The 20,917-nt window shown below is 38.6% G+C and overlaps 1 protein-coding gene across 1 annotated transcript in view; it reads left to right on the top strand.

Annotated features, from left to right (window-relative positions):
* Positions 1-3,917: 3,917 nt before the first annotated feature.
* EGF (epidermal growth factor) overlaps positions 3,918-20,917 on the top strand; it is a 57,982-nt gene continuing 40,982 nt past the window's right edge. Inside the window, exons 1-6 of the mRNA XM_010004084.1 lie at positions 3,918-4,044; positions 12,984-13,115; positions 15,443-15,642; positions 16,634-16,815; positions 18,262-18,492; positions 20,025-20,227. Of these exons, the coding sequence (XP_010002386.1) occupies positions 3,918-4,044; positions 12,984-13,115; positions 15,443-15,642; positions 16,634-16,815; positions 18,262-18,492; positions 20,025-20,227 (1,075 nt within the window). The remainder of the gene's footprint in view (positions 4,045-12,983; positions 13,116-15,442; positions 15,643-16,633; positions 16,816-18,261; positions 18,493-20,024; positions 20,228-20,917) is intronic.

The raw sequence follows: 20,917 nt of genomic DNA, 5'->3' as shown, positions 1-20,917 counted from the left end.
AAGAGGACGAGTGACATGCTTGAGGTCAAAACTGGAAGGGCTGTCATAACTGGGGAGGAGATTTCAGGCATTCTTGGCTTTTAGAGATCACTGGAAGGTGCCATTCTCTGATGCTGTGCCTCCCTCTGCTCCATCTGACACCAATTTGATATCGCATTATGTCCCTTTTGGCAGGATTCTAGATGATGCAGGCTCAACCTGCTGAAATGCTGTTAGCAGTACTGTATTGAGCACTGCCATGTCAGGGTGATCCGAGTCAGCCACCCCTACACTGCCCTGAGATCAGGCTTCAGTTAGTAGGTGTAAGACACGGGTTACAAAAATGTCCTGCATTTTTCCTGAAGGATCTCAGAAATCCCTGGTATCACTGTAAAAGTTGCTTGTGTCAATCACTGCTGCTCTGGTGACAATACCTTTTCTGACAGTTTGGCACATACATGAACATGTTGACCCAGGGGCTGGCAGATTCCCTGGGGCCACTGGGGGAGGATCTCAAAGCTGTTTTATGGGATCTGAGTGTCCTTCACAGCTCTGTGCTGTTTGTGCTAGAGGTAGGCACTACACATTCCCTATACTACTTCAGTAAAGTCTTCCATTTAATTGTTAACCTGTGTTGGTGAAAATTTGGATTGTGATGTCTATAAAATATAATTTTAACCGGATTAGAACATGCATAATGCTAGAATCAGACTTTCAGAGGCTGACAGAAAAAGAAGTCAAAGTGCTGACAAGCTAGTGTAATGCATAGTAAGCAAGAATAAAAAACAATATATAATTTACACAGTTTGTTAATTAAGACAATAAAGACTGAAAGCCCTGGGAAACTGAGAGAGGGCTCTCTTTTCTTTACAGTTTAGGAATAGCCTGAAATATTGTTATGGATAACAGCAGCACTTTGTCAAGGAGAAAAGACCCTCTCCATTTGAATCGCTAGCTGGTCTTTACCAGCTTTAGCAAAGAAAGCCTTCAAAAGCTAGCAGAGATAGTAAGAAGTCCAAAAGAAAGGAATAAAATGTTTATTTGTTTTATTTCATCAATATCTTCAGTCAGCAGGTCAAACTAATTATTTGCATCTGAAGTATTGGGACAGATAATTTTAAGATCATTTGGAGTGATTCTGTGGTGAGCCTCACAAATGAGGCTACAGTGGCATTTTAGTGTAATTTGTCATATGAGTGTTAGACTAAAGTAAATTGCTTTACTTAATACCTGTAGGCACGCACAATAGTTTGCTTTGTATAAGTATGTTTGAACTAATTCTTAAATGCTGAATTACTTCAGGTGTGAAGGAGTTATTGTGTGCAGTAGGCTGAACCACTTGCTGAAAAATGGTATGGGGCTAATTCTGATCTGAGCTATGTTTGGTTTTTAAGGGTAAAAAAAGTAATCTCAATGTTCAGATATTTTTATTCTCGTTTCTATACCTCTAGGATGATAAAATTGATGACTTCATTGACCACTCTTTATCTGATTGCAGTGAAGAGATCTCTTCTTTCAGAAAAGATCATTGTTATGTTGGTGTCAGACAGTTCTGTCTTCACTTTTACTTTAGGGATAAAAGAGAAAATTTGAGACATGCCTTTTACTGTGTTTCAAAGGAAGGAAAAAAGAGGAAGTGGAGAAGGATGCGGAAGATTAAGGGAGATGTCCAGAAAAGACAATGTGTCTAACTGAGAGTGTAATAGAATGTAAGTAAAACAGAAATTACTTCTGGGTTTTAACAGGAAATGGAGAGGTTATTAATTTTGGCTCATTCAATGAGTTTGTCTGAGCCTGCCCTGGAAGAGGTCAGGTCTGTTTTGGGGTGGCCACCCTCACGGTCTAGCAAACACTCTGCAGGAGGTTACTCACAAAGAAGTGACACATTCCTTTTGAGCTGTTTAGTTTGTGTGTTCCCAGCTTGAACACTGAAGAAAATTGTGTGAGGAGCAACCAATGGCTGCAGAATTAGTAAAAGAGGTTCATGAGGAACGTAACACAGTTCCTGGGCAGGATCCTGTAATCCTAGATAGGATTATACTCTGCTTTCACAATGGTTGACCTTTTCATATTCTAGGGCAGTATTTGGAGAAGCAAATGCTGTTTGGCATGAGCCTGGCCCTGCATAATTTACATTACTGTTACTGTATTTTATAGCATGCAGAATAGAGTCTCGGTTCTGAACCGAGCATATGGAAATATGGCTGCCATTTGTCAGTCCAGATGTAATTAGCTGCATTAGTAGTGAAGCTTGAGCAAGCAGAATGTGCATACACACAGGCAGAAACATCAAGAAGCAATTGATTTTAATGGAGAGTGGCTGAATTTATAATCAGATTTCATGCTTCTTACTTTCTGACAGCACAAGTCTGGACTCTTATTGATTCTAACAAATATAGCTGGGAGGGGCTGGAATTCCGAGAGATAGAAGTTATATAGCTGTAGGTTGCTGTCTGATGTTGCTGCTGTATCCAGCTGTTGTATTTATATTTATTCTAGCACAATACTGCAGAAAGAAAATACTTTTTAAAAAGGGAAAGAAAAAAAGCAACAGAACCAGAATGCCTCACAGTAGTTAGCTCAACAAAGCCTGGCACAGTCAACCATTTAAACACCTGCTTAAATCTCAGCACATTAAAAATTCAGCAAATCACTTATGCTTGTGCTTTAGAGCTTTGCTGGCCTAGGCCAAAGAACTAGGAAAAAGGAGCTGCTTTTAAACACTGGAAGAATTATGAGCTTGATGCGCCTGAAATATCTCTGGTTTACTAACCCCTGCAAAACAGATGTAAAAAGAGCACTGCATCACAGCAGCAGTGCTGATATGTGTGTATAAATGACCACAACATGTGTGAGAGATGCAGACTCAGAACATGTGTCCCCAGTCTTTGACAGCAAGTATTTTCCTGGAAGTGCAAAAGGGCCAAATTCAGACCTGAGAGAGATTGTTGCAGCTTCTTTGAAAGCAGAATTTCAAACACATACCCTATATCTGAACTTGACCTTAAACCAGTTTGTATTTCCAGTTGAAATAAATGGGAGAAACCAGAGGGTTTTTTTCCCCTTTTTGCATGAAATGTTGAGATAAAAAAGTTTGTTTCTGTGATAAAACACATAACAATATTAAAATGAATGCAGTTAGTAGTGATTGAACAGGCATGGTATAAATCTGGCTACAGTCTCTGAGAAATAAAACTTAGCTGGCATGCTGCAGGTACTTCTCAAGCAGGAGGGGCTGCTTTTCTAAATAGACTGTATTTATTATGGGTGGCTGGATATCTGCATTCTGGCTTGGTTCCCTGTAGTAAGGATCTGACTACATTACTATTTGCAAACACAGGGTTCACTCAAGTGGTACTAAAAAGAGAAGAGGTGGGGCAAGCAGAGCTTTAAAAAGAAGAGTCCGTCCAAGTTTGTACGTAAAAAGCAACTGCATTTAGAGGAAGAGAGTACCTGAAGATCTCGCTCCCTGTACTCCCCTGGGGCTTGTGGAGAACAGATTTCCAAATTCACTGATTTTAAGATTTAAACAGCAGCTTTGCTAGCTGAGAGGAAATTTGCAATGATCCTTGTGAGCATTGCTTTTAAGCTGTGTTAAATTTGTTGCAAGAGTGTCAGGCATTTGGTACTTGGCTTCCAAAGGAGAAGAAAAAAAAAAAAAAGAAAAAAAAAGGAAACGAAGGAGAGAGAGAAAAAAAACCAACGTGTGTGTGGAAGAAACCTCCCAGGAATTTCTTCAAGGTTGTAGTCAGACACAGTAAGGGCTAAAGTGACAAGAAAAGCAAGGCAAAGATAAAACTTGGTATTGTGATAAGATGTCTGAGTGTAAAGTGGGAGATTGCAGAAACCTTTTGGGATTTCACACGCTCATCTTGTCCTGGATATGACTGAAAACAGCTAGTTTTTCTTTAGTGACCATTCAAAACCCCCTCAAGATCATGTTTCTCTTCCTTGTTGCTTTTTTGCCAGTGGTTTTTAAAATTGGTTTTGTCAGCCTCTCAGCTCTGCAGCACTGGAACTGTCCTAATGGATACAGATTAAAGACTGGAAACTCTGCTTGTATAGGTAAGTTGCTGACCATTCACAGATTAAGAAAACTGCATTTGTATTCCCTTAATTGAGCTTTATAATTTTCAAAGAGTTTTTTACAGATTGCTTGTGTGTTGTACTGGCAGAACTGAAAAATCAGCTTCTTGATGTATTTTTCTTCTCATAACGAACAGAACCGATTTCATTTACCTTCTATTTCAGTCACTTGTCTGTCAGTTTAACTCTCAGAAAGCAGGACAAACTTTTATATGATCATTAAGTGACCTGAACTGTTTCCTAGTTACCAAAATTCCTTGTCATAGTTTTAGAGTCTCCATATTTTTGATACATATGCATGCATATATCTGTGCTTCTACATGTGTAAACTTTGTGTATGGGTGTGTTTCTATATGCATATTGAAAATGTTTTAATAGAGAAATTTAAAGTATAATAGTATATACTTAGATGTGGTCTAGATAACTTTAAACTATTCTCGCTGTTTTTATTGGTGCATGTAGATACTTGTGCTTATCTTCAGTAATACATCTCATACAATACGTGAACTGCAGATGTGTCTGATACTGTAGTATGAAACTCTGGGCAAAATACATGATGCTATTATTAGTATTATCACCTCCATTGATTTGGAACCTAAAATGCAGGTTCCTATTCTTTACAAAGTATGAGACAAAGAATGACAGAACCTTTCTCCCTACCCTGTTGCCTTGAATCCAATTCTTTTAGAAAGCCAGAGCCAATAAATTTGTGGGCATTTAAGTAAGGAAATGGGGAAACACCCTGTAAGGATTCAAGCAATAAGACCTAATTCTTGAAGTTAATGCTTTTGCCTTAGATTGTTTGGTCTTCAGAAGCTCTGACTCAATTCTTGACATGATTCCAGTGATTTAATAACAGGTGCCTCATCTTCGGATTCTGCCAAGAAAATACCATATTGTAAGCAGAAAATACAAGTATGCATGTTAAATGCTTTCATTTCATGAGAGGATGAGCTTGGTGGTTTTTACATACAAATGATAAACTTGACTGAAGGTTTATCTGAGAGCTAAACACACCTAGGATGCTTCTACTCTGATGCTTGAATCCAAACGAGAAGTACACTTCTTACATTAATTTCCATGCTGACACCTCTTACTGTGCTTGTTTTCACATTGTGGAGCACTCTCAAAGTGCAGAAATTAGATTCCCTTTAGACCAAGCTAAAGCAGAAGGTGTTCCTGTAGGAGAGCATCTGTCCTCTCCACTGTTGATGGCCATATGGTCCATGGGACCAGACTAAACCTGGTTCTCCATAACCTCATCCTGAAATATTTGCAGTGTGTATGTCACATCCTCAGCAACTGTTGCACTTCATAAAGCCTCTCCTATGGGTTTAAACTGCTAATATGTAGGTAGCTTCCACAAGCTAATTAGGACATGCATTAGTTATGACTTCTACATTACTGTCTTACTCAATTATGAGGTCATGTGTAACAGGAGAATTCTCTGACATGAAGGGAGTTGTTTGGCTGTTGTTTAAGGAGTCAAAATGCTCTCCAAATATTGACATTCAAAAAGCTGCAAAGATGTATTTTTTTACTTCAGTTGACATATTTTGCATATTGATGTACATCTCTCTTCCATTAATGGATACATAGCCTGCACTGCATTATTGTTTTCTGTTGAAAATTAGATACATTCAGCTGCTGTGTGAATGGGGCGGACTCCAGGTAAAGCACTAAAACTGATGGCCAGTAGCTGAGCAAACTGCAAGAAATAGAATAAATATTTTGTGTAAGAGCTAATGGTATCATGACATACTCTGAGCTATTCCATGTGGCATAGAATAAATCTGGTAGGGTATCTTTATAATTAGAGATCACTGGATTACAGGGGATTAAGCAAAGGTGAAATTTTGACATGATATGTTAAGACTGAAGGATGCTTTGGTGGAATGGATTTCCCCTGTTTTTTCCTTTGACCACTGGATACACAAGTTGTGTTCTGTCAGAAGATAAGATCTAAGATATTCTAGTTCATTCATTGTGTGAGATGTAGGGTGCAGAGGAAGCAAGTGGTAGGAAGTGGAGGCAGGCTTTGAAGGTAATACTGGGGATAAAAGTGGTGAGTGGGAGACATGACTCATACCACTGAGCTGTGAACAATGACAGCAAGCTGGACTGTGGCTTGGCAGCCATTCTTGGTGAGCTGTAATAAATATGCCAATTGTAAAATGTTCTGTATTGTCTGTGATCATGGTGGCATCCCGCCAGCCTTAAGGGCTACACTGAAATGAGAAGGGGTCTGCTCTCTGCTAGTGAACTCTTACCAGTGACACTTACCGGGAAGTGTGCAGGCTTTTCTAGTTTTGTTTTCCATACTGCCACTACAGAAGCAGGTCTAGGTCATGCGCTTCTTACATTGCTAAATAGCTCACTTCTTAATTAGTTCCTTTTATTTCTAGGGATATTCAAAGATCAAAGATGTTCTCATCCTGTGGAAGGATAATGAAACCTAACCCTAAATGTCTCACATAATTTTATACAGTTATTTTAAGAGAGATTATTTGAACCCTGACTTGGTATGTGAACAGAGGCCTTTCAGAGGGGCTGCGTGTCCACATCAGCAAGATTCGTAAGAGAGAAAGTGTGGGAGAACAGATCATGAGGTCAGAACGAAACTAGTCTGGTGAATGAATATATCACGTTATCAGAAATTATGGTAAAGCTGGAAGTATTTCTGCTGTTTTTGACATTGCTATCTTGATTTAATTTATTTTAAGCTAATGTCAGGACTAGGGATTCAGCCACTTTTAAATAACTCATCTTTCTTAGACTTCAGTGAAAACATAGAATCTTCTGCCTTTAAAGAAAAACGGTCTGGGCTACACATGGTAAAAACGTGGTCCTGGGAAAGGCTTGATTTCTAACATACTTGACCATATAAGCATCAATGGTACACCAGAGGATGGGCCCTATGCCTGTTGGAATCAGTTGCCAGTGCACTGCTGAAGTACTACTTTAACAACACTCGTTTGATTTTCTCATGGTATAGAGATACTTTCCCCTGTAAGACCAAAAAGTTTCCCACATTGCACTGTTTATCTGAAGAATTGCCTAAAGCAGCCCCTTGTATTATCAATTTTAGACTAGATACTGGAGCCTGTAAGTCTTCGGCTACCCTAGGTAAATATGTTATATTCTGATACTGCAGGACCAGAAGTGTACCTTGGCATCAGGACTGACTTTGAATACTCATTTTGTAAGTTTTAAAAGTGAAGGATTATAATTATTTAAAAACAAATACAGAATTTTAAAATTTTCTTTTTGAAGAAGGCAAAACACAACTCACATGGTTGAAGTTTTATGTAACTGAAGATTCTTAAATTCTGCACATCTCTACTACTGTCATTAATTGATCAGACCTTGTCACTTCTTCAGGGCTAGCATGCTGCACTTTCTTACAGAGCTACAGCCTGCAATTGAAGGTGACAACTGCAGCTATCTGGGTCAGCTCTTTTGGTTAGATGCTTCTTCCTGTGTTTAAAGGTTTCCTTCTTTTTTATTGTTTCAGTTCTTCTGCCATGGAGAACTAGTGATGCAGAATATTGTTATTTCTTTCTGTATTACATCTTTAAATTCACTAATCAGCTAAATCCTGGCTTGCCTTTGCTCCATGTAGCTTTCTGAAGACATACTGTTAAAATCTCTGAAGTTGTACTCTGAGAAATAGAAAATGCCAAAACCTTACTAGTTCACAGCTGTCCTTTCTTTGCAAGCATCGCATAGGGAACAGTAGGAGCCAATGAAATGGGGAACCATGTTGTCTACCCACATCATGACATAGGGATAAACCTACTGAGAACCTACTGTACCCCTCTGAATTTCAGAAGAACTACAGACAAGGAGTACTTCTTTCCTTATTTTCAGTAGCTGTCTTCCAGCTAGCTCACTTCATGTTATAGTGCTTTGGGGAAAGATCCTTGAAAATATTGTTCCCAAGTAGTGTTAGGAATTTTTGAACATGGGTCCAAACCCACTGGCCAATTAACGAGATGAGTCCCATTGAATTCTCTGGAAATTGAATCTGGCTGAATGTGGACAAATACTATATTTAGCTATAAAAACTCAAGATAAAAATAGGAAGGAGGTGAAAATGTTACAAGAAATAACAGAAATGGCATCACACACCACATGTAGCTTAATTCTGATGAGAGCTAAGGCACAGACTATGACCAGTGTCTAATGCTGTGAGACTCATCATTATTTTGCTCAGTGGAAAATAGCAGGTATTAATAATACTTTCTCTTTTAAACAAAACTTGCTACCTTTTAGTCCTTCTAATCCCTTTCTAGTTCTAATTTGAAACCTGATTTTAAAGCGAGCTGGATGACAGTACTTGCTGTTGCCTTTTGAAGAGGGCCAGGTGACAGCCTTGGGACCTTCATCTTTGACAGGCAAGCCAGTAACGATATGTTGAAAGTTGCAGGATCCAGGGAGTTAAGGTCCATTCTGAAATGACTAATTTATGCACAGAATTTATTTTGAAGACAAAACCAAGTATATTTTTTTCCATTCTAGTGCCCAAACCCTTTGCATCTGCCACTACAAAGGTAGAAAGCTAAAGACATTGTAGTCCCTTGAGAACTTTTTTGCCATTTCTCTTCTACATGTCTGTGAGTGGTTTCTGAATTTTGTTTCAATTCCAAATTTGATTCTATTTTATACTTGGTTAAATCTTATGATTGCTCTTGCTGTCATATCTGTGATATGATCACCTCTTTGTCTCAGGACTGGAAGAGTCCAGGAGCTGATAATCACCTCATTATTCACATTGTATTTCTTACCATAGTATTTGAGCAGTGCACAGCCTCTATCATCTCACAAACTGTGAGTGATCAGGTTGTACTTTAAACCTCATTTAAAATTAGAGCTAATGATACTGAGCTGTGTCTCACCTGCTTTATTGCGGTTTGCTGACAGAGCATCTTTTTCCATTTCTGGCTATCTCCTGTTCTTTGAGCTGTACACTTTTAGCAAAACAGATAAATAGGATGGGCTCCCTTCTTTGTAACAGAGATTAAATGTCATGTTTGGCCTTCTTGAAAAGAGTATGGTGGTGGCTAGATATAGAAGATTGAATTAATCCCCAGTCCAACTTCACAAGAACAAAATTTGAGTGAGGTTATTTGACTGTGTGCATCTGCACATGTATATTTTATGTGTAAGATCTATATACTTGGAGCCATAATGAAACACAAGTTCTGGGTCACTGTGCTTTCTCTGTATCCCTGCCAGGCATACTAATACTTCACCTTCTGCAACCAGAGCATTTCTCAGGACACTCAACAAAGTAGCATATTTGTATGCAAAGTCATTGAGGGCTGCCAACATCATGATGGCATGATTCATCGCTTTTGCTGATTCTCAAGGTATTTTTGCATAAAGAAGCCTTTGAGAACTGAGCAGAACCTCATTCTTCCTTTCAGGGCTGGCTGTCAGGGCACTGCAGACAGCTTTTGTGTTCCCTAAGCCAATTCCTTTCACAGGGTAAAGTTCCCACTGAGGGATGTGGTTGCCAGGACACGTAAAACAGCTACAGCGGGATGCAGTGTCTTGCTCTGCTTTGGCACTAAGTGCGCAAGTGAAGACACTGCTGCTTACACCTGATGGATTGTTTTGTGATAGAGTTCCCCTAGACCTTAAGAAATAGAAAATTTTAAAAGTTTTTATATATATATATATTTTTACTTTAAGCAAAGAAAAGGACCCTCTTCCTTTGTTAATGCCATAAAAGCTGAATGTTCAGAGCACTGCAGCATGTTTTACAATAGTGCTGTGTCTGTTGGCTCTTTCCGTTTGCTGCTAGAAGGGGCATTCTCCAGTGGCTGAGCTGCTGGGCCCCTTCTCTTTTTATTGGGCAGTTATTCCATCACTACAGCCTTTCTTCAGTTGGGATGTTTGCTCCCTTTTCAGTACGTGTGGCATTTGCTTTACTATGTGAGCTTTGGTGGTGATGAAAAGGTGCAGACTGATAAACTTGAAATCCTCTCTTCACAGCTTTTCTTGGTAGCTAGTTCCCTTAGTGCATCACACTTCCCATTAAAATGTGAATTTAATGTCTAAATTTGATTTCCCTGGTTCTGTTCTCAGCCATCAGTCCTTGTTAAATTTGCAAAAGATTAGGATCCTTCAGAAAGGTACTTTTTGTTTGTGAAGGTATTTATGGACTGCGATCAATCCTTCTCCCAACTTTCTGATAATCTAATCAGACTGAGATCTTTAAGTGTCTCCTGGAAAGGTACTTTTCCTTACCCTCGAATCAGACTTTTTATCCTTGTTGTGTAAACTTTCTAATTTTTCAGGATCCTTTAGCAACCTATATCTGAGAAATACAAAGAACGTGCCAGTGTAGTTTGACCACTGCCATATGCAGAAGTAAAATTATTTTCCCACTGCCATTCAATTTCTCCTGTGTTTTTACGTGTGGTAATTTGAATTTTCTTGCCCAGTAATATGCTAAGAGTTCAGCTTTCTGTCCAGAATGAATACAAATCCTTTCCAGAGTAAACTGTCTTCCAGATAGAGTATGTAGGTTAGGCCTGTCTTTCTTATTTAATGTGCTCCTTATTGTGATTGAATATTAGTTCTTTCATCAGTGTTTCACATTGCGTAATCAAATGACCTCTGTCTTTAGCAATCTTGTCTCTACACAGTTGCATTCATCCTCCATAGTTGTGATTTACTCAGAGAAATAACACTGGGTTTATTTAACAAGCCATTGTTTTCATAAAAGGATATTGACTAACATGAACTACATTTTAGCCTTCATCAGTGCAGTCTAGCACCTGCGTTTATAGTGGTGGCTAGATCAGATTAACTGTCCAGTTTAGTCAGCCAGTTACTTCATTTGAAAACCAGTGCATCAGGGAGAGATACAGTGTTCATGCCTGCAGACTCCTTCCCCTCTTTGCTCATACTGACAGCAGCTGTGACAATGAGCTGAGGTCACCAGAGTCCTCCTGTATGGCTTATCAAAGACCCCTTTTATTTTAATTAAATCCACACGATGTGAGCCAGGAGTACCTAGTTCTAAACTGGCAACTTGAAGCTCACAGTTTCTGTAGCCATTTGTAAACTTGCCAGTCAGACCTTGCTAGAGGGGATTTGGAGGAGTTACTCCTTTAATACTGTGGAGAATGGCATGTACGTTCCTTGTATGTGTGGGAAAATATGCATCTGAAAGCTGATTGATTGAAGAAGATTGTGGGTTAGTATTAGAGTGCTTTATGGAATTAAGCTGCTGAAAATACTTTTGATTTACCTTCATAATCTGTTCAACAGAAATCAGTTGCATGCGCTCTGATTACGTTTCATTCATAGTCAAATAAGCTCATCTGCTGTGTGGAACATAACGTTATAGGAAAACTCTGAAAATAGTGCTTAAATGTTCCCTAGTCTGTGCAGACATATTAGGTGGCTGTAAAGCAATGGCATTATTTTTTAACAGCTTTGATAGCTGACACAGAGTACACGCCTGAAAACTTCTGCTCCATTTGTATGTTTTTTAAGCAATTAGACAGTGTTCCAGACCCATGGGATATCAGAGATCTGTTAGCTTAGCTCTCCCTATGTTGCTGAGAAGGTTTCAAAGTGCTGGAGTGAGTTCGTTAAATTGCAATTCCTTGTAGTTATCATGAGGTGCCATTTCTGACCTCCTTTGAACTAGGGGAATCCTCACCTAACACTCATAGATCTCCTGAAACGCTGTGATAATTTGCACTTCATTCAAATGGTCATCTAAGAGAATTTACCCAAGGAGAAGCTCTTCTTCTGTTGTCCTGAATTCTTGATCAGGAACACAGAAAAAAAAATAAAAAAATTAAAAATTGTGAGCTATACTTGGAAAAACTCAATACATACATGTAGTTGTCATTATGAACCAATGTCCTTTAGTGACTTAAGCAAATGTGTCTCTTTAAAATAACTTGTGTTGATTTCTTTTTTAATGTGTGTGCAAAGTTAGATGCTAAAACCCAGAACAAAAGCCACTGATACCAAAAATAGTGCTTCTTAGAACTACGTTCACCGTGGCTATGTGACAAGTATCCTAGGACATGGTACTGCCAGGTGTCAAGCACCTCAGGAAGTTGCTATCAGATGCATTTATTTGCAGTAGGAACTGAAGTTTTCATAAAATTTCTGGGACAATCAACCCCCACCAAAGTAGTTAAATTCTTTCCCCCTTTAGTGCTATATATGCTTCTCAGTGATGTCTTTTTTAAAAAAAAATAAGGTCTATAATATAGGACTTAATTAATAGGTACTGCTTCAAGCCTTGATAAAACACTGTAAGTACATAAAATATCTTTTAATTCTTAACGGCTCTAGCCTAATTTATCAGTTAAAACCCAAATTTTAATTAGTTCACTTGTTGTCTTGGTTTGGGGTTGTTGCTCTCAGAATATAGTGGGAGTTTTAGTGTCTTGTATGTATTTTTAGGAGATGACTAAAATAAAAACGAGCAGTTAGAGTTTGTTTGCTGCTTTGCTGTTTTGCAACTGTTGTTAATTTGTTGGCAAAATTTTTCCCTTTTCCAATGCAAACAGCTGCAAGCTGCATTTGTGTAGTAAATTATAATGCAAATCACAGAAATAGAATATGAAACAAATCTGTTAACTGTGTTTGGGCAGAGACCAGAGTGCCCAGACACCAGGGAAAATGGTAATTTTCCTGGAAAGTCTTTAAAAAAAATTAATTTAAATAAAATCAGTGTGCATGTAACAATGGACAATACAAGAATTCTAAAGCCAATGCATGAAGCAATACACCCATCATCCCCTCCTTTTGTGATGATGGAATATTACATTTTGTGACCAATTTATTATCAGACAACTATGTCAAGGGTATTATTTCTCTTTGCTCTTTGTCGCTTTTGCTAGATGAATTTTCCTGACCTGTTCAAAAACATCTTTCAGATATTGACGAGTGCCTTGAAGGTGGTGTGGGAACCTGTGGCCAAACCTGTATCAATATTCCAGGATCCTACATCTGCTCCTGTTTGCCAGGCTACACCTTGGATATTGACAAATGGTCTTGCTATGTAAACGGTAACATACTTTCATTTTTTTTATGACTAAAAAAGAGCTTTAGAGATTTAGTTATCATTATTTTTCAAGCTCAGCCATGCCCAGCTGGTCCCTACTGGATAGTGTCTGGGCTGCTCTGGTTTGCTGATGAAAAACTGCCTCTTCTATTGTGTGGGTAGGTGGTATGACCAAAAGTGGGTGCCATAGAAGAAGTGGTGGTGAAGGATGGAAAGTGGTAGTGGAAAGATGAATGAACAAACAAAACAAAACTCTGTGTGCTTGGAACTCTAAACTACCTTTTCCTGTCCTTACTACTTCCAGGAAAACAATGGGCAATGCCCATGATTTTGATAACTTTGCCTTTTTCAATCTGTTGGCATTGATATAACTCCAGTGTGTTTAGGTTCTAGGGACAGTGCTGTGAAACTGTAAACAGGAAGCTCTTATTTTTTTATTTGGCCCATTGGCAGCAGCTTAACAAATATGAGTGCTGCTCAGAGTTCTTTCTCTGTCTTGCTCTGTCCTGAGCATATAAATTGAATTTGGAATGTGTAAGATGCATTTAAATTAAAAAAGCTTTTATCCTTCTAAGATGAAAATATCCACTGTTATGGCCTTTGAATAGCTTTAATTTTGTCCCCATCTGATGCTATCTACAGAAAAAAATCTAGTTGGATTTTATTGATTGGTTTAACCCTATATTGCATCTAGAGTATGAGGTGGGAGTGTTCTAAGTTCACCTCTCACCTCTCCACCTTGGTTTCATGAATGTCTGGTCTTGATTTCTGTCTGGGATATGGTACTGCTCCCTTCTGATTGAGGACCTCAAGTTTTCTTTTTCTGATGATGTTTGCCTGGGAATCTTGTTAATTCAGAAATGAGATTTGACAGGGCATGTTTCTGATCCAAGAGGTAGGAGCTGTACTTGAGTTCCTGTGCATGTAGAATTTGGGACCATGAACATAATTAAAAGTGTGCTGTGCAGCTCCCAAATAGGCATCAGCATGACTACTTCAATCAGGTCCTAGAATCCTCATTATCGGCAATGACATGTGACACAAAAATCCAAGCTGATTTTTTTGTAGTCCTGCCTAAACATCTCTGGCCCCAATATCGAACTTCTAATTTTTCTAATAAACTGTTTTGTAAACTCTTTACTTCTTAAATGAAGAGAAAACACGTTACCTGACAGAGATATATGTGCACCTATCTTAATATTGGTGGACTTCAACTTTTTAACATCATTACTAACATTTATAGCAACAGTAGGAAGTGAATGATGGTTCAGAAGGTAGCTTGATTAATAAAGAACCCTTATGCTAGGTATAAACCCTTCTGTAGGGGGTACACCAAGTGAAATACACTCATGTTTTAAAGACAAGAAGTTCTTTGATGCAGTTGTTTACCTGTTCATTAAATCCCTGATAAAATTAGGCCCTAAATTGGACTGGTGCCTCTGCAATCAAATACCTAAATGAAATCTGTGTGGTTTGGAAATACAGTCAAGGTTCCTTGGGCAACATTATCCCTGCCCTATGCTGAAACCCTGAAAATAACAAGGAGGACTTGGTAAAATTGGGTTAAGCGTAATCTTTGGCCCCAGTCTTTATGTCCTATTAATTGTACTTCCATACTTATCACCTGTTTTTAAGGCTGCATTAAGACTATTTGGACCACCCTAGTTGCTCATAATTTTCAGTCTTAATTGGATTTCTTGAGTTTGGGGCATAACCAGAATGCCTTTAATTTTACCATGTTTTAGATTAAGTTAATGATACTCTCTTAGCCTCATTTCGCATGAATAGAATTTTTTGCTGTTGAACTGTAGAAGTTTTAAGTTCAGGTCTTTTTGTTTCTTTCAGCCCTCAGCATCACCAGAAACCTCCACAGCCTCTAGCTTCTTCCCTTGCCCTATCTGGGGATCTTCAGTTTCCCTGTTTGGAAACTTAAAGTGAGACCACCTCTCTATAATAAATTCTTGCTATAGCACTATAACTAGAAGTGGTCTTTAACTTGGAGATGCATTCTTGGCATAATTCTTCCACCCTCTGTTGGCATGCATTCTTAGGAACTCTGATTAGGCTATAGGATTTGGGATTATTGGTAACAACCACTCGAATTTCCATTTCATGACTCAGATTTTTCTGTCTTTCAGCAATATATGTAAAGGAACATTACATTTATATTCTATTGGTTCTCTGTAATATGCCTGGAAAATTATAATTAAAATATGAGAGAGATAGTTAGATCCTGAACTTTCTCTTTGACTAGTATAATACTGATGAGCACTTCTTGCAGCAAAAGTGCAATGCTTACCTATTAATTGGTCTCTGTTTTCTTCATGTCAGACCCTGCACCATTCCTACTTTTTAGCCATGGGAATGCCATCTTTAGAATTGACACTGAAGGGACCAGTCATGAAAGACTGGTGGCTGATACTGGTCAGTCAACGCTTATGGATTTTCATTACTCAGATGATAAAGTGTATTGGGTTGACTCTGAAAGGCGACTACTTCAAAGAATTCACCTGAATGGCACAAAACAAGAGGTAAAGTAATAAAGTCTCTAGAATTCTCCAAGATAATGGGCACAAAATTCTCAGTGGAAACCACCTGATCTTTAGGTACAATTCTCTTGTGGCATTTTATTTGTTAGCACTTCAGACTTATTAAGTAGTTTTTTGCTGTCATAATAGTTGTGGCCCTGAGTCTAAGCTGTTTTATTGGCATTCACATTGCCTTTAGGTATATGCTGTGGATCAAGTGAAGGTGAGTTAAAAATCAAAGACAGGAAATTCAAACAAACTAAAACTTTGAAGATAATAATGTTTCTATCAGTTTTAAATTAATCTCTAGCATTATGGAAGTTTATCTTCCAGATTGTTGTAACTTGAATTGGCACAAATGGTATGAGAAGAATGTGCTCGAATTCCTACTAATTTTTTCTCAAATCTTTTATTGGTTTCTGTGGTTGCATAAATGCTTCTTTTAGTACTACATCCTTTGTTCAGGAAAAGCTGTGCAGTTCATTGCATCTGGCTGATTAAGAAGGATAGACAGGCTGCTGTGGCTAAACTTTAATGCTCTGAGAGCCTTCTTTTGTTTAAGAGAGATTGTCAGTGTTCCTGTACCCATGTGGAGTGCTCACTGCTGTATTTTACACTGCTTTTTAAGAATCAGGGTCTAACAACAGTGTGTTAGGAAGTCTTCCATTTGCAACAATACAGGTCTGGTTGCTTCATAGCATACCAAATGCAAGAAGGTCTAGCTAAAAGATTAGTCCAGTGTGATTGTCACAGAAAATAGTATCCCCTTTCACAGGGGACACTCAGTTCAGAAGGGGTACATGTAAGTCTAAGGTCAAATGAAAGTGATTAAAGAATAAGAAAGAGAAATATCTGCAGGTTTGAGAGAGAATGGAATGAAATGGGAAGCTTCAGTCTGGCACTTTATTCCCTATACTGAAAGTTAAGTTCAAGCTAATAATTAGGATGCTTCTTGTAAATGTTTATTTTTTTTTTTTTGTTTGCTTTCTAACAGAGACTATGTTACATAGACAAAGGCATTTCAGCATTTGCTATTGATTGGATAAATCAAGACATTCTGTGGGCCAACAGACAGAAAGCAACCATAGAAGTGACAGACATGAACGGGAAGAGACGTCGAGTTCTTCTAAGGGGCGCAGGTCACCCCACAAGGATCACCCTGGAGGCTGAGCGAAGGTAATTCTGATTAGGTTAGTAAACTTATTGAAATGCACTCAAAATATGCAAAGTACTATGATTGTGGTTTATAGGCTGCTGGGCTAGTCTGTGCAAAATGTATGCAGTCCAAAACCTCCTTGAACTTTGACCAAAGAGGGTGAAAGATTAATAAGCATATAAGGGATAAATAGAGAAGTGTGTGAGAAAAACCCAACAAAGACTAAAGCAGAATCTAACTTCTTGGTCATCAGGGAAAACTTTTACTCGTCAAGAGAGCTGAGGGAAAAGGGGCATTGCCCTTCCTTTTTCAAGGACAGTGAAAGACAGCAAAGTTTCAGGGCAGCAGAAAGCAGTAACAGTGAGGAAAAGCTGCGAGGGACTGATTCTTCCCACTCATTTGATATAGTCCCTTGCCAGTTATATCTAATACATTTTGGGACTTTTAATAAATGATAAACACAGTAAAGCTGGGTTTCTGCTGCATTGTTTTGTACATATAAATTCTGGAATTTTGTGAAGACAAGGGAAAATGATGATGCCTCATGGAATGTTGGTGCATAAGAAATACCAGTAAAGAATGTAAACCCAAACATTAAAAAATAAAATACATGTGAGTGAGGGATAACTTCCTATTTTGGAAGAACTGTTGTTAACCTTAGGTCACATTGGTAAATACGACGTCTGACACATGAATAACTTCACATATCAGTAGCTTCAGGGCATAACTGTTTTTAGTATTGGAGCTGTATTTTGACTGTATCTTAATGTAATAACAGCACAGTATATCTGCTATACCCAGTAGGAAAGTAGAAAGAAATAAGAACAATAATATAAATGGTATTTTTAAGTTAAGCACTTAAGTGATGTATTCAGCTCGAGTTTCTGGAGATAGATTCCTCCCCAGAGGCAAAGGGCAATATGTATCTGTCTCAAAGAAGTCCCTTTCCCCAAGTTTGCAGGAGTCCTCTATAGATTTGAGATATTATTCCAGTTTCCCCTCTCTGACTGCGTGGCAGAATAAAGCAGAGACACAGATAACAGTGCATTGTGGTTAAGCTGGGCTGATTCCTGCTTGACCTACATGGAAGAAATTTCTAGTCTCTCATTGCTTCCTGAACAGAGTAGGTCTCTGATAGAAACATATTTATTAAAATAAGAAAACAACTGTAAAAAATACTTAGTGGTAACATTGCTTCTAACACTTTGTTGTAAAAAAAAATTATTTTCTTTCTTAATAGAGTTTATATTCAGGGGAGATGTATATGGGGCTTCCCTGAAATAGGTGGGAAATGTATTAAGGAAGTACCTTGCTTGATTCTTAGTTTTGGCTCTGAAAGCACTGTGGCAAGACTTAAAAATTCTGTAGACAGGAGCAACTAAACAAGGAGTGTGTAGCAGTGATGTGATCTTTCAAATGTGGGCTTTGTTATTTATTTTTCCAAAACATGCCTCTCTTGCCTGCAGGCTAATATTTTGGTCTTCAGAAGGTACAGTCTCCAGCATAAACAGAGTGACCTTCAGTGGGAGTGATGTGAGAAATATTTTAAGAACCACAGAAAAAATCAAGGCCATCTCACTAGATTTGGTTGACACAAGGCTCTACTGGATCCAACACGACCACGGGAAAGACGTTTCCCAAATTGGATCATGTGACTATGGTGGTGGAGCTGTTCGTGTGCTCAGAAACCCTGCCCGGTGAGTTTTCCTGAACTTGCCAGAAATAAAGCAATAATTTATTGGGCATGCAGTTCAGTGCTCTTCTTCATTCTCCTTTTTACTTTGTCAGTTCATAACACAGTAAGGAGTACAAAGTGTGGTACAAATGGCCTGTAACTGTAAATCTAAAACTACTGCTAGGAAAGTGGAAAAAAATCACTATTATAAGGATAATACTGCCACTCAGTACTCTCCATCTCCCAAGCTTTTAGCAAATGATAACTACTTAATCCCTAGAAATCCTCTCTGAGTGTTTATTAGTAGCCTTTTACTGCAGATAAAGAAGCCAAAAGCAAGGAGATTAAATGATTTGTCCAAGGTCACAACGGGTGAGCTCAGGTGTCTGAGATGTGCTCAAGAGACTGAGCTAGATCAGACCTTTCCTTCTTTAAGCCTGTTGTCCTCCATAGCTGTCGACGGGGATGCTCAGATAACTATGCTCAGGCATCAGCAGATGTGGTGACAACTGTCCTACTCAATAGGCTTGTTTCCCTGTACTCCCTGGTACAGGGGCTAAGCACAGCTGAGGGGGCTGTTTAACATCTGGCTTTGTGCTTTGCTCCTCGGTGGGCATGTTTCCAGTGAGGTACTTGTGAAGAGGTTACTCTATATCACTGCAATGTCTGTCACTATGGCTGAATCAGTGTATCTCTAATAGGAAAAACCAGTTGCAAAATGAGAAAAATCCACGGTTTTGCTGGGCTGTTGCTTTAAATGGGCAGCACACCAGGTGCACAGATGAACACAAAGCTGGTTTCTCCATACATTGCCAGCAGTCATCTCGGAATTTTCCTTACCCTTTTTCCCTTTCTCAAGTTGGCTGCTGTTCACTTGGAAATTAACACTTTCCGTTTGAACCTGGATTGCAGGGTTCTTCCTTTTTCCACCTGGAATATGTAGGGGAAAGTGGAGGCAAAAATTCCCTCTTCAAGTATTTTTTTCTGCTTTCACTCTTATTTAAAACAAGGCTCTTTTGTGGTTCCTGTTGGCTGCTATAATGGACCAGTGAATGGAAACTCAGTTCCTGTGATGGGAGAAGTGGCAAGTTGAATCTCAGGAATGTTCTACTCCTATCTGCACCCTGATTTTCTGGGACAGACAGAAGTGTCAGAGCAAGCACTGGGAATTGGGAAACGAGGGAACTCATCTCACCTGCATCCTTCAACAAAGCAGATGTTCATTTTAGTTGCTGGGTTCACCAGTAGCCAGGTTATACCTCAGCTTTCTCTGCCAATTGAGTCAGTCCCGAACAACAGCTCATATAACCTGCAAGAAATGCAGGTTATACATCTTGCATCTGTTTCTTGCAAATCTGCAAGATTTTGGGTGCTGGATTATTTGGGAGTGTCTCTGGCATCGCATCTGATTCTCAGATATATAAGATAAGATATACATAAAAGAATACAAAGAAAGTTTATTTACAGTGAACTTGCCTGAACTAAATGCTCAGGAAATGTATGAGTGAGTAAATATGTAATGTGCCACTTTGTGTTACCTTCCCTTTGTTGTAGACATCAATTGATTGGTATGTCTCTCTTTGCTGAGCACCTGTACTATTCAGAGTTGACATCTGGTATGATTTGGAGAGCCAACAAGTACACTGGAGAAGTTGTAGTCACAATTAGCCTGAAGCCATCATTTTTTCCACCAGCAGAGATAAAAGTGGTCCATCCCTTTAGACAGCCAGGTGCAAGAACAGATTCTCAGGATTTTGGTAAGTAAGTTGTAATGATACATTTGTATGTGTGAGAATAATAATGTAATATTAATGTAATAATGTATTATTATTTTTCACAGTAATAATTTTCTTTGGCCAAATTCCAACCCTTAGTGAAATAAAGGAAATAGTTTCCTCCAACTTTAGTGATCCACAATTCCCTTTGGTGTGTGTAACTTGACCTGAAATATCAGGCTGGAAGTCTGCTGACCATGAACTGCTCATTCCATTAATCTGAGTACAGATGCAGACAAATGTGACTTTCTCCTTCTCTTCCCTTTGTTTATAAAAATAAGTTTGTATACTTTCCTGATAAATGCACAAAGCATACAACTGTTTTATCCCCTGTGTAGTTTATCTTCATCAAATGTTCCTTTCGGGAAATTTTATTGTAATGTGCATCTAAACAGCTCTGATTATTATGGCACTGAAGGGTTTTAAGTGTGCAGTATGTGTAACAATAAATCCTGTGGATGTCTCAGCTTTGCTGTTATATGGCTGGATTAAAAATCAGCCTGTTTTAGACAGACCTGAAGTTGCCATAATAACTATGAAATAAGACCCTTGGGTCTCTTTAGTTTATATCAGTTGCAGCCTACAGTATGAGATGGTCACATCATTGCCTTTCCCTGTGGATCAGAAAATGAGGGTAGTTGACTATGGATAGCTCACCCTCCTTGAAGATTC

The sequence above is a fragment of the Chaetura pelagica genome, unplaced genomic scaffold, assembly GCF_000747805.2.
Source record: "Chaetura pelagica isolate M959 unplaced genomic scaffold, ChaPel_1.0 scaffold88, whole genome shotgun sequence".
NCBI lineage: Eukaryota > Metazoa > Chordata > Aves > Apodiformes > Apodidae > Chaetura > Chaetura pelagica.
Note: the sequence above shows the minus strand (reverse complement) of the source record. Positions and strands in the feature narration are given on the sequence as shown.